The sequence below is a fragment of the Asterias rubens genome, chromosome 16, assembly GCF_902459465.1.
Source record: "Asterias rubens chromosome 16, eAstRub1.3, whole genome shotgun sequence".
NCBI lineage: Eukaryota > Metazoa > Echinodermata > Asteroidea > Forcipulatida > Asteriidae > Asterias > Asterias rubens.
In genome coordinates, this window is record NC_047077.1 from 10,848,496 (window position 1) to 10,862,766 (window position 14,271).

The 14,271-nt window shown below is 39.6% G+C and overlaps 1 protein-coding gene across 1 annotated transcript; it reads right to left on the reverse strand.

Annotated features, from left to right (window-relative positions):
* Window positions 1–3,966: 3,966 nt before the first annotated feature.
* On the reverse strand, window positions 3,967–14,259 carry LOC117300911 (ER membrane protein complex subunit 2-like). The gene is made up of 10 exons (XM_033784777.1): window positions 14,231–14,259; window positions 12,648–12,758; window positions 10,990–11,140; window positions 10,074–10,131; window positions 9,488–9,573; window positions 8,524–8,583; window positions 7,555–7,636; window positions 6,123–6,233; window positions 4,708–4,812; window positions 3,967–4,145 (listed from the first exon to the last, which is right to left on the reverse strand). The coding sequence occupies exons 1-10, from the start codon at window positions 14,253–14,255 to the stop codon at window positions 4,065–4,067; spliced, it is 870 nt and encodes a 289-aa protein (XP_033640668.1). The 5' UTR covers window positions 14,256–14,259; the 3' UTR covers window positions 3,967–4,064.
* Between the last annotated feature and the right edge of the window lie 12 nt (window positions 14,260–14,271).

Sequence of the window (14,271 nt, forward strand, 5' to 3'; positions counted from 1 at the left end):
GTGACTTGAATGTGTTGAATGATGTTGTGTCCCTGATGTGATTGGGAAGTTTATTCCAGAGTTTGGGTCCATATACATGTACATATGTACCGAGAAGGCTCTATCGGCAAAAGTGATGTACACTACACATGTACACTGTTACTGTACCATAAGAGGGCGCAACAGATTATTCTGACGACGTCAGAATTCTTGTATAAAAACCAGTGATTTTGCCTGCAACTGGCCAGTGGGGATTTGACAGGGCCAAATTTTATAAAATTGTTCAGCAGATAATACTGCTTAACAAATTAATGTTGGCAATCAAAACAATGTAAACTTAATGGAATGTTGGCCGGTAACCCGATCTGCCCCTGGTACGTACAAATAGCTTTGGCGTCATTCCAGGGGCTCATCAACCGGGTCAGATTGTTCGATTAGCTCTTGTCAGAGGCTCACCCGAATGAGCACCGCGGGTCAACACAGGGAAGCTAATCGAACGCACCCATAGAGCGCAGACCTTTGCTATCAATCATGTCAAAACAATGGACCGATCCGGCCTGTCAATCAAACTGCGCGTTCACTCATTTGACCAATCACAGCAATGATTGTGGTCGGACAAACTCGGGCATGCGCGGCAGAATCGTGCAGAATGTCATTGGGAGTGCTCATACACGTGTTTTGCTCACGTGAGCGATGGGCGGAGCTTAGTGGAACGCTGGAACGGTCCATTGCTTGCTGAAATAGCGCCCATTCTTGTTTCAGGTTCCAATAAAAGATAGAGCTCCAGCTCCCCATCTTGTGCATCGGGCACTATATCTTTTTATGGTTCAAATAATAATAATAAAATAATAATTTTCATGACTGTGCTGACATTACAGTAAGCTTAAAAATCAATGCTTTTAACATATTAAGCAAGGAGTGTCACTTGTGTGTGTGCGTGCGTAAATGATGCTCCTCGGCATTCGCTGACACAGCTAGCGCAGAATTCGTGCACCTATTCTGGGCAAGGGGAGAATGGTGACTGTAAGCGCAGAATTACCCAATAAGCAGAGCCATGAAACGCCCTCTACTGGTGGAGTCATGGTGCACGGTGACCACAAACTACAGTATAGTGGGCTCTCGGTTTAAATCACTTAACTCAGATTAGCAATAAAGTATGCTTAAAGACACTGGACACTATTGGTAATTGTCAAAGACTAGTCTTCACAGTTGGTGTATCTCAACATATGCATAAAATGACAAACCATCTCAACATATGCATAAAATGACAAACCTGTGAAAATTTGAAATTCAATCCGTCTTCAAGTTGCGAGATATTAATGAAAGAAAAAAACACCCTTGTTGCACCATGGTCACACGAAGTTGTGCGCTTTCAGATGCTTGATTTTGAGACCTCAAATTCTAAATCGGAGGTCTCGAAATCAAATTCGTGGAAAATGACTTCTTTCTCGTAAACTACGTCACTTCAGAGGGAGCCATTTCTCACAATGCTTTCAACCTCTCCCAATTACTCGTCACCAAGTAAGGTTTTATGCTAATAATTATTCTGAGTAATTACCAACAGTGTCCACTGCCTTTAAAGCAATCAACCGTAAAGAACCAGTCATAAACAATATACATACATACACATCAATTCGCTTGGTAACCCGTTTCTGCTAAGCAAAACTTTGTGCTTAACAGCTTTATGATATTGAGTTATAAAACACACTAATAAAATTATACACTATAAAGAAAAATCAAATGTATACAACATTATAACAAATAAACTTTGAAAAATCTGTTTACATTTCAAAGACTGTTTACAAATTATTCGGTACTGGCCAGTTGTAAGGAACAAGAAGGAGTCTTGGTGCCAGACGATATGGGGTGCATTTTTCACGGTCGTAACCAATTACTGTTTTGGTCAATGGTCAGTGATCAACCAATGGCAAGTTCAACCAGAACAGTTATTGGTTACGATAGTGAAACCGCACCCCTGATGTGGACTTGTTTTGTTCGTCAGGCGGGCAGGTTCAGAATGCCCTCTATGGTGGATTGCTAAACAGAGTACACTTATCAACCGACAAGAAAAATCCACAAACAGATTTTACACCAAACTACACTTCATTGAGTTTTGAATGAACAAAATCACACAGAATTGTCAGTTACAAAATGGGAAGTAAAACCTGAAGTTAAAGATTTAAAATGCACTGGACACCTTTGGTAATTGTTAAAGACCAGTCTTCTCACCTGGTGTATCTCAACATATGCATAAAATAACAAACCTGTGAAAATTTGAACTCAATTGGTCGTCGAAGTTGAGAGAATAATGGAAGCAAAAACACCCTTGTCACACAAGTTGTGGGCTTTCAGATGCTTGATTTTGAGACCTCACTCAAATTCAATTCAAATATTTTAGTGAGAAATTACTTCTTTCTCAAAAACTACGTCACTTCAGAGGGAGCCGTTACTTAAAATGTTTCATACTATCACCATCTCTCCATTGCTCGTTACCAAGTCAGTTTTTAGGCCAAAAGCTATTTTGAGTAATTACCAAAAGAGTGTCCTGTCCCTTTAACCTGTTACTTTGTCCTTTTTTCAAAAATGCGAAAACATTTAAGATTTTAAGTTTTCTGGTGGAATTAAAATGATTTCCAGGGAAAGCCAAGTATCAAAATGGAAATATGTGTTCTGCTTCTGACAAACTCCAGCACCTATGGCAGGAAGATTCCCCCCCCCAAAAAAAACTAAATTATTTTTACAAAGTAATACTATACCAAAACCTATATTAAAGAATTATAAATAATTACACCTGGTTTTTGCTTTAGCTCCATTCATAGTTCATGTGATTGGCACAGTGAAGCGAATATCCCTGCTTCACAACATTAAATAATCATTACTAAATACCTCAGACAGTTTCGCTATTCCTATTGGTGGAGAGCGCGTCACATGGGGGTGTTTGAACCTTTGATAAGGACCAGTGTTTATAACCGGTTGTGAGCGGATACTCCGCGCTAGTCTTGGTGCAAGACGTTTCTTGTTGCGGGCGATGCGGATGCTGTCGATAAGTTGTCCGCGCTGTGTGTGAAAGGAAAACAAGAACGTGTTGCACCAAGACTACACGCGCATGTGCACGAACGGAGCCAGAAGCTGTCGGAAATAGGCGTCTCAGTCATAACAATGCAACACACGGACGTCGTACATGTACATACAGAGCACGTTGGAAACGGATAAGTTTTACAGAGTTCCTTTCAACCAAAAAGGCAATGAATGGGAATAAAAGAGTAGTGACTCATTCTTTAACGGCCGTTTAGAACCAGCAGGGTCGTTGCCGTGTAATAAGGCCCTCGCCTTTGGTCCCTCGCCTTTGGTCCCTCGCCTTCGGCTAGGGCCTTTATCACACGGCAACTACCCTGCTGGTTCTAAACGGCCATGAACAAACTCGTCGCTACCCCTTAATTCTCCTATTTAAGATTTGTTCAAAAACGTTTTAACATGCACAAAATGGAAGAAAACAGAAGGAAGGAGAAAGAAATTTTCCACATTGTGCCGACACTTTTAGTTTGTAAACCTCTTGTAATATAAGATCTGGGGGATTCTAGGTATAAAATAAGGGGAAACCATGCCAGTAAGCAAATTTTCAGGAATGTTGACATCCAAGAAATCTCATCTTATTCGGAACCGACTCTTTTTGAGTTGCTGCTTAGCTAGTTCAGTTGTTCAGCAATGTCTTATGGTCTGTGTACATGTAGGTAGTTTTTTTGAGATTGGGTCCTTTCCAAGGACCAAACTCAATTTGCATACCAAACTTGATTCACAAGTAACTACTGAGAGCCAATAAATATACAACCCAAGCCGGAGCCCAAGCCAAAGCTTAAGCCAGAGCCCAAGCCAAGGCTTAAGCCGGAGCCCAAGCCAAAGCTTAAGCCGGAGCCAAAGCCAGAGCCCAAGCCAAGGCTTAAGCCGGAGCCCAAGCCAAAGCTTAAGCCGGAGCCAAAGCCAGAGCCCAAGCCAAAGCTTAAGCCGGAGCCCAAGCCAGAGCTTAAGCCCGAGCCCAAGCCAGAGCTTAAGCCAGAGATGTAGTTTTTAAACTTAAAGACATATAGTTATGAGGGAGTTATCTGTAATGAATCGATCATCTTTTCCAGGTGCAATACTTGATGCTCTGGCTCCTTCCTTTCAGCAAGCTGGGAATGTAAACAGACACAAATAAGTTAATCAATGGCATGTCGTGACTGAGTGGTCAAGGGCACTGGAATTGCGCTCTTGGCCCAATTTGATTGAGCTGCTTAAGCAGACAATGATGTTTCCTAACACTATTGTGCTAAGCAAAGCCTGATACAGAGCCCAAACAAGCCAGTAAGTAATGTTTTAAAGACACTGGACACTATCGGTCATTGTCAAAGACCAGTCTTCTCAGTTTTTTTGTATCTCAACATATGCATACAATAACAAACTTGGTCCTCAATTGGTCCTTCGAAATTGCGAGATAATAATGAAAGAAAAAACACCAGATGCTTGATTTCGAGGCCTCAAACTCCGAGGTCTCGAAATCAAATTCGTGGAAATTACTTCTTTCTCAAAAACTACGTTTATACTATCAGCAGCTCCCCATTACTTGATACCAAGTAAGTTTTTGTGCTAATAATTATTTTGAGTAAGAACCAATAGTGTCCACTGCCTTTAATGTAAATCTGTGAACATTGTCTTCTGTGACCTACAAAAAGTAACCAAACCCCTATTACTCACCCTATATCTGTGAGCTAGTTGTTGTGATGCCCAGGTAGCATACCTGCTGTTGTCTTTTTTGCTTTTTCCGCTGGCTTTCTGTTGAGATGCCAAATGTGTTGAAGCCTGTACAACAATAGAAAAGTAATCAAGATGACATGTACGCTGATCATGATAATAATTATGTCAGCCTCAATTTGTTTTTCTTTATTCATTTTATTTGCTTCATTTCCATTTGTATAAAAAATGTACAGATTAATGGATACAAGCAAATCAATTCGTTTTTTTTTTCAGAACTACCCCAACTCATTACATGGTGTTACCGCAAACCTTTCCATATCGTATTTCCACCATGCCATGTTTCAAATCCTACTTAGTTCAATAAAGTTATGAAAACTACATGTAAGATAAGTACAAAAGGGGGTTGCAACCAGAGGAGGTAAAACCCTCCTGTATTTGTGTACCAAAACTGCTGGAAAATACTGTACTGGTTAAACAGAACCATAAATGAGGGGGAAACATTTTTGGAGGAAATCAAAGTAATGATAAAGCAAAGGCTGTCTGGTTTAATCTCAAGCTGTTCGTCTCTAGTACTACAGCCAGCTCAAAACACACACCTTATAGAGCAATGACAAACAAAAAAACATCTTGCGCGTACATGGTATCCCCCTAACCACCACCCCAGAAAAAAATAAATAAAAAAATAAAAATAATGGCTCATCACACTATTGCAAGTGTTCCCAACATTTTTTGGGAAATTTGGGTGTACATCTGTGTAAAGCTGTCATTCGTTTGTGACACGTTTGGCATGAGTTTTAGTCCTTAGTGATTCGTGGGGGTTCTCAGAGGTGCACTGGGGTGTAGGAAAAATGTTAAACATAATGATCAATAACATATTCATTTGCTGGGCATTGGTCTTATACCATTACATCAGGAGTTCGCTAAGAAACCAATTTGTCCCAAGAATCGCGACTTCGTCAAATTTTGAGAATACAATTTAATACGGTAAGCAGAAGTTTGCTCTGTTCACTATGTGACAGGCGTTTTAACAATAGAGAAACCAATGAGCAATTATTCCTTTAAATCAAAGTGTTTAAGCATGTCTGGACTTTGCCAAATTTAGAGGGAAAAAAAATCAGTACACTAGGCACAAGTTAGCTCTATTCGTAGGATTTGAAACTTTGCATGGTGGAAATACGATATATAAAAGGTTTGTGGTAACACCATGTAATGACTATATCTAAATATCTAATGAGTTGGGGTGGTTCTGAAAAGAACCGTTGGTTTCAAAACGTTTAAGGAAGGCTAGGTTATTTATGAGTTTAGAACCTCGTAGCGTCGTAGCTATATTCACTATGTGGCAGAGAAAAAAATGGTGATCCGAAAAAATATAACGAGAAACTAAGGAACAACTATTCTCTGAAGTATAAGCTTACCAGGAACAACCCGTACAAAGCCCTGATGTTGTTGCTATTAAGCTTGACTGCCTGAGCAAAATACTTCCTTGCAATCTCCATAGATTCAACACCTCCCTGAGTGTAGCGGATCTGTACACAAGTAACAGAGGAAAACAAAACTGTTTAGTCCACAAGGGCATCTCAAAGCACTTCCACATTATTATCCCTGGTCACTGGGCTTTAAACCATTCTTTAAACCATCTCAGCTGACAGCTCCCTAGGGAGTATACAGCCTGTGCTGCCAAATATGTAGCGCTCTAAGCTAATCAATCACAAGAACCATCTCTGCCCTCACAGGTACCCATTTACCCCTGAGTGGAGAGAAGCTTATGGTTAAGTGTCTTGTTCAAGGACACAAGTGTCATGACCGGGATGTCGAACCCACAATCTGCTGAACAGAAACAACAAAGCTCGAGTTTGATGTTCTTACCCGCTCAGCCACGACACCCAACAAGGCAATTCAAATGCATCCAGTGCCAAGCAATCTCAAAAATTAAAAAGGCATTCAAATTTTCTTTGTTCACATAGTTTTCCTAAGACACTCCACAACATAATTATTTGCATTCCCTCAAGGTGATCCCCTGGCTGCTGCTTCCCGTGTTGTATGGTAAACTTGGGTGTGATCCATGGCTACACGGCAGTAACAGGTTGAATGGCTTCTGATTGGCAATTTCAAACAAAGATATTGACAAAATAGGGCGCCCGCCAACAAGGGACTGGATAGCTCAGCTGGTTGTGCACCAACATGTTATTGCAGAGGTCGCAAGGTTCGCTCTAGTCAATCTTTCTTTGTTCAACCCCCAAGCCTTTTAACTAAAACTCTGCTAGAAAACTTACTACTGGTTTTCGAGTCATGGGGTCTTGCCTTTTTCAATTGAATAATAACGGGCAACCTCATTGTGTAAAATCTTTATGAGCTCTGCAGAGTGTAGAATTTTGGGTATTGACCCATTTCACCTGACGTCATCATCAGAAAAATCTTGAATGCGCCATACTGGTGGGCAATTTCACTGTGCGTTTTCATTAACTCTTTGCCGTGCGTTTATGCAGTGAAGTGTGCATTTTAGGCGCCGCGGCGTTAATACACGTAAACCTTACTGCCAACCAACATGGTGAGCGTTGCATCAGTCGTCGTGTGTGACGCGCGTGCAAGGGGTCAACTGAGTTACCTAAAAATGCCACTCGCGGCTATGAGTATGAGTAGGTATGCACATTCAAACCAGGAACCTATAACAAAAAGAGGACAATAGAGTCCAGGGTTCAGAAGAAGTCCACAGTTGGGAAAACGTGTACAAAACCAATGGGAGCTGTTGCAATAAAGTATAAGCATAAGACAAGAGGGGCGATAGGAGGTCCGCGGTTGCAGGCGTATACAAGCTTGAATGATTTTGTATGATTCGAGTAACTTTACCTCTGCATATCTTTGATGGTATAGATGATTGTGTGGATTGGACATGATTAACTCCTCAAAACAAAATGCTGCTTTGCCGTAACTGCAGGGAAAGTAATACAACACAATTATTATTATTATTATTTTATTTGCCATAACAGTACAAAATGAAATACATTGACAATATAACCCCGAGATGGGCAGGGGACAACAAAAGCAAATACATACTGTGATCCGTAGATCTGTTGCCCCACATCTTGCAATCTTGGGTACACCATAACATTAGTATAAATTTAACATAGTATGGTACACAAAGCAATAATAAAAGCAGATAATTATAACACCATCATATAAAAACCTTAAACAATATTTGAAGTCCTATGAATATTTGAAGTCCTATGAATTAGAAGTATTTTTTGTTTTATTTGATAAAATATGCACTTACATGTATTAGCCTCAAATACAAGTTGGTTAAAAAACTTCAGGACATTTTATAGAATAGATGTTAATTGTGCAGAGATGTAATTACCATTCAATTGGGCCAGACATCTGCTTGAGTGATACTAAACATGTGGACTTTTTCTGGGAAAAGAACCGAGTAAACGTTGCCTAATAAAACACATCCTTGTAAGGGCAAAAACCAAGTAATAATTACAGACACAGGTACAAGGGTTATCTGAGGGTGCATTCGTTTAGCTTCCCTGGGTCTTCCCCAGTGCGTTTGAATAGTATTTGGCGTCATTCCAGGGGCTCACCCAGGTCAGCCCCCAGTGCCCTGCTTGTGGAGTGGGTCACTTGGGGGCTGGCCCCAGGTAAGCGACGTCACTACGAGAGCGGTTTGTGGTCGTCCGTTTAGCTCTCTTGTCAGGGGCTCACCCGAGTGAGCACTGCGGGGTAGACCCAGGAAAGCTAAACGAACACACCCACAAATTGTTTTATTCCACTGAATTATTTAACTATTGCAGATAGTAAAATGCTCATTCAACTTACTTTTGTTCCTGTATATACAAATCTGATAACTCTAGCCATGCTTCGTGGTCGGCCATAAAACTGCAAAAGATACATCAATCAGCCAAGTTAATCAATAATTATCAGTCGATCAATAAATAAATCAATCACTTGACTGCTAGGCTATTATAAATGGAAAGTACACATTTAGTTATGACCCTTGACAATTAATGGCAATAAAAATCATTGGTTGGAAGCTTACAGCAGTGGTTAAGCCATTGGACATTTTTGGTAAACAGTATTGTCCAAAGGCCCACACTTCGTGTATCACAACTTATACATAAAATAACAAACCTGTGAAAATTTAGGCTCAATCAGTCTTCGAAGTCGGGAGAAAATAACGGGAAAACCCACCCTTGTTTCCGCATTTTTCGTCGTGTCATGACATGTGTTTAAAATAAATCCGTCATTCTCGATAGCGAGAATTGATAATTGTTTTAGTGTTTTCTCAAAAAGGAAAGCATTTCATGGATTAATATTTCAAGAGAAGTCTTTCACCATTACCTTCTGTAAACCCTGTAAGTTATTTGTAAATCTGTGAACTTTGTTATTATTATTCTGTTCCGAAAGTGTTTAATGGCTTTAATACAAGTCATATTTTGTTTGTTTTCCCCTTTGCTGTAAAACTGTTCTCCAGTGCCATTGAGCCATTAATATCCAATTCTATCTCAAGGGGTATATTCAATTTTCCAAAAAACTTCACGATATTTACCCAACAATATATCCTCAGTTAAAATGTCCAATATCGTCCAGGGTTGGTTGATATTATGAAGCAGTTGGAGAAACATTTCACTTTAAAGTAATGTGATTATGTTAAAAGATAAAGGTTTTTATGCTCCAAAACTTGAATCTGATCAGATCTTAGTTTGACTGCTGACATCTACGTTTGTATATTTGTAAACAATTAAACAGTTCCAAATAAGGGAATAATTTGCCGTTTACTCACCTTTCTAGATATCTATTAAGCTCCTTGATAGCATCTCCTATTCTATCTTGAGCCTTCAAGATGGCTACAAGCCTTTTCCTAATCATCTAGTGGCCAAAAAAATACGCCATTAGTTTGAGTTTGTCACACTTAATAATAATAAGAATAATAATACCAAAACTTATATAGCGCATGCCTGCTTCTCGAACACGTTGTAGCCGCGTCCTTTGCAATTCAGCTCTAGCTGCGAGTAAGGACGATTAGCCCCCCAAATTATTATTATTATTATTACTATGTATGTCACACTGAAATGAGCACAGCACAGTGGGTTTTTTTACCTACAAGAAAGGATCTCATGCCTTAGAGCTCCGGCCCCCATGAATGGATGGACACAAACAACAAGAATCAAAGTTTGATAAAAATAAAACAAGACTAAGACCTTACTTTTGAAATTTGTGAATAATAACAAAAAACTATGGCCTGCCTGAGTGGTACAGGGAACGCCTGGTTACTGTCGTGGGGCTCCATGGAGCTCTGGCCCCCATGAAGGGAAGGGTATAAAGAGTGATAGTTTGAACCTTGGGATGGGGCAGAATTGATTACTTACTGCATTTGAGGGATCTTCTTTCAGTAGTTCATCGTAGACTAATTTAGCATCCTCAAATCTATAGCAGCAAAAATATGAACAACAAAACAATTACCAAAAGATTAAAAATAGGAACTGTGGTACAATACAATACAATACAATACAATACAATAATCTTTATAAGATCCCAAAAAGGGTAATTCAAATGCTCGCAGACAGTAAAAACATTGACACATTAAAAACATTAATAAACAGACAATGGCTACATACAATTGCAAGAAAAACCACTAAAAAGAGATAAGAAAAATACTGGAGACTGGGCGATAAATTTGTAGGTATCGTAAGTAAAATCTACCTTACAAGGTATAATCCATTTGGCAGTTTAGGAACAGTCAACTCGGATCAATGGTTCCTTTGTCTTAACATGATTGTATATTTGCTTATTTCCTCAACACCTCCAAAAATGGAGAAGATAAAAAGATAAAAGTACATCAAATTTACAGTAAAAGGGACATATATACGTAATACAAGAAATAGGATAACCCTGACACTCTCGGACGATCCCTCGACCGTGTATAAACTGTGAGATAGATTGTCTTTTTAATTTTTGTTGTATGCAAGGTCTTTGAATGTTTGAAAAAGCATAATCTGGTCCAGCCAAAGTTGAGCCCTGTCATCTCGGCAGGGCTTCCAACATTTGCATCTTGCAATCAGGGAGATTTTTAGAATTACAATCAGCATAAAAGGGAAACAAGTTTCCATAATCAGGGAGTTTATCCCATTTTTATTTTATAGAATGTGGAAAGGTTGGTTTAGTTTCAGGGGAACTCTCTGCAGAAGCAGGAGAGTCGGCGGCTCTTACTGACTAATCTCTTATCAACATGATCAATAACAAAAAAACCCGAAACCAGGAGAGAAAACTTGTCCTCTTACTTACCTTCCTTGAGCCTCAAGTTTCATCCCTTGTAATCTCTTAACCCTCTTGCTCTGTGGGAATTTAGTTTTTAATGCTTCGATGCATCCAACTGCTTCTTCTATGTCACCGACATCCAATGCTGCTATACAGACTTGTTCATAAACAGCCCACACTAAAAAAAACCAGCAAAGTAATAATAACAGCATTTATAAAACGTGATATATCCAATAAATTGCTCAAAGGTGCTGTTCAGAAAAAGGAAAGAACACACACAATTGAAAGCTAAACATTGGCTAAAAAAAAAAAGTCTGAATGGGAACACCACTACTAGACTGGGCCCCTGTCTTAATGGGAACACCACTACTAGACTGGGCCCCTGTCTTAATGGGAACACCACTACTAGACTGGGCCCCTGTCTTAATGGGAACACCACTACTAGACTGGGCTCCTGTCTTAATGGGAACACCACTACTAGACTGGGCCCCTGTCTTAATGGGAACACCACTACTAGACTGGGCCCCTGTCTTAATGGGAACACCACTACTAGACTGGGCCCCTGTCTTAATGGGAACACCACTACTAGACTGGGCCCCCGTCTTAATGGGAACACCACTACTAGACTGGGCCCATGTCTTAATGGGAACACCACTACTAGACTGGGCCCCTGTCTTAATGGGAACACCACTACTAGACTGGGCCCCTGTCTTAATGGGAACACCACTACTAGACTGGGCCCCTGTCTTAATGGGAACACCACTACTAGACTGGGCCCCTGTCTGAATGGGAACACCGTACTAGACTGGGCCCCTGTCTTTATCCGCAAGGATGACGACAGGTACCTGCTACTCAGATGCAGTGATTCCATTGGATACAATGATATCATTGGATAAATGCACAGTGACATGAGCTTTCCATAGATGCCCAGGGCTGTATGCTTCGTTTTTGAACGGGCGAGGGCACCAAGGCAATTTCTTTTTGGCAAAGGGCACCCTATGAGGAAATTGTAAATTTCTACTGCAGCATTTCAAGGGCACCAAGGCAAAGACAAGGGGCAACGGAGGCAATCACCTCCGTTGCCACCGTGAAGTATCAGGCCTGGATGCCCAAACAGTACACTCCTATCACGTTCTATCGAATTAGACTGTGTCTCTATGTGAAATGACTGTACTGTGCAGTGTTGGTCAATGGTGAATGTACACGCCGACTGGAGGCTGGTCTCTGGCGATTCACAAGCCTCCAAGTGTGATGTCTGATGTTCAGGCTAGGCTATAAACAGGATCATCAAAACCATAGAGTTATAATATAAGAACTAGAGGGCGCACTGGCCTATATACGCGCTCCGGCATGCGCGCAGGCGGCCATTTTCTAAGTTGACAAAACTGGCATCTCACAGCGTGTGTTTGTGCGGCCATTTTGTAAGTTGAACAAACAGCATCGCATGAGCGTTCAATAAAAAAAACCTCAAACGTGTATTTCATATTCAATGCGCGTGCAAAATGACGCGCTTGTCATCTTGCGGTCCCGGGGCGTTTGTTCACGAAGCATCACTTGTGCGCCCTCTAGTTCTTATATATAACTCTATGTCAAAACACATAGTAATGATTATGGTCCCCAGAGGGCGCTCTTAGATTACTCAGCAAATACAATTTTTTTGTTATATATACAAAATGTTATCCCACCTTCATCACCAAGTTTCTTGTGATTTAAAAGAACGTATTCTCCTAGCTCCAAAGTTTCTGCACTTTGTCTTGCATTCTCCTCTCTCCATTTCTTCAGCTGTTCCCTCGCTTCTGCAATGAAACATAATAATCGTTAGAGGCAAGTACAGTGTACATAAGCAACCCTTGAAGTTATCGCACCCTCACTATAAAATCACTGTTGTCGTCGTTATTTTATTGTTAAAAATTTCGTCCTTTTTCATTTTGTTATATTTATTAACTAAAATGTATGGCCGTTTGTTTTTTATAGATGATTTGTTACTGTCTGGTTAGCCCTGTGCAGTCAAGATAATGGTGACCAAGAATTCATGCGTCTTGCATCATGCGTTTTGTACGTGAATGTGTATGCGTACGCACGGCAACCAGACAGAGAAAATGATCAAAACGGGAATCATTTAACGTTAGGAGCTGCAATATTTCACTAAAATTACGGACTTGTGAGGAATATATGAGGACCAAAACCCACCGCAGAAAAATTTATGCCGCCATAGAATGTGATTTCTGTTGAAATTAGTGGCTTGTTGCAGGTAAGATTTGAGTTATGAAGCTTTGAAAATTTTCCGCCCCAAAAACGGGCCTCAATAGTTAGGACTCTGTATCTGTGTACAGAGGAAGAGTCCTATATAATACTATTAATAGGGCTACTAGTACTGTCTGGTCTGCCTTTGAAAGTGTAGGTAATTAACACACAAAAAATGTATTAATTACACTGATTCCTGAAAATATGTTTAGTTTTACACTTCAATCAAGGAAGTAGACTGTTTTTGTCTTTTTATTTGGTGCAAGTTTGTTCTTACTATTTTGTTTTGATTTGATTTTTATATCAAGAAAAATTAAAACTTAATTTAAATATTATATTTTTAACTTTAAATTAACTTGTCTTTTTAATTGATTTTTATTTTAAGAAAACAAAAACAAACAAAAATCATGCAAACAACAATAAGTTAATTAAATAATAACACTTTGTTAATACTGAAAATTAAATACTGAAATTGGAAATAACCACCAAGTTTTTGAGGCCCTGCTCAACTCAACGTTTATATTATTTTTTTTTACTATTTTATTTTTAATTAAAAATGCATATTTTTTATTTATTTTTGGCCATTGTCAAATTCAACTTTGCTTCTTTCCTACCCTATGTGCATGGCCCAACAAAGAACATCGAGTGAACCTTTGTTTTTGCGTTCCTCCTCGCAAAAGGCTGTGTATACTATATTGTATTATGAATTACGATGGGTAGCATATTCCCATTACAATCCACCGTATCATTCAATGACTGGCAAATTTATTGCATTGCAGCAGAACGCACGGTGTGTGTATGCGCGATGCGGGTCGTAAACCTGTGCGCTAAACAAATGAAGCAACGTGAACCAACACGTTCGCGTTTTTCAAAATGTGTTTGTGTACCGACAAAAGCAAACTTTATCAAAATAAACCATTGTATATTAACAGTAATACCTGCTTGCAACATTAAATCAACATTTTATTCAACAAAATTCAATTAAATCCAAATTACAGGCAAAAACTTATAAGAGAATTCTTACCATCCCACGAAATGCAAGTCGCCATTTTGTTTTCCAAGCAT

Bases quoted from the DNA above. Each gene is read 5' to 3' on its own strand.
- LOC117300911 (XM_033784777.1), bottom strand. From the start codon at position 14,255: ATGGCGACTTGCATTTCGTGGGATG. The intron at 8,584-9,487 runs GTGAGTAAACGG...TATCTTTTGCAG, and splicing joins CTTAATAGATATCTAGAAAG to TTTTATGGCCGACCACGAAG. The intron at 4,813-6,122 runs GTAAGCTTATAC...ATTGTTGTACAG, and splicing joins CTTTGTACGGGTTGTTCCTG to GCTTCAACACATTTGGCATC.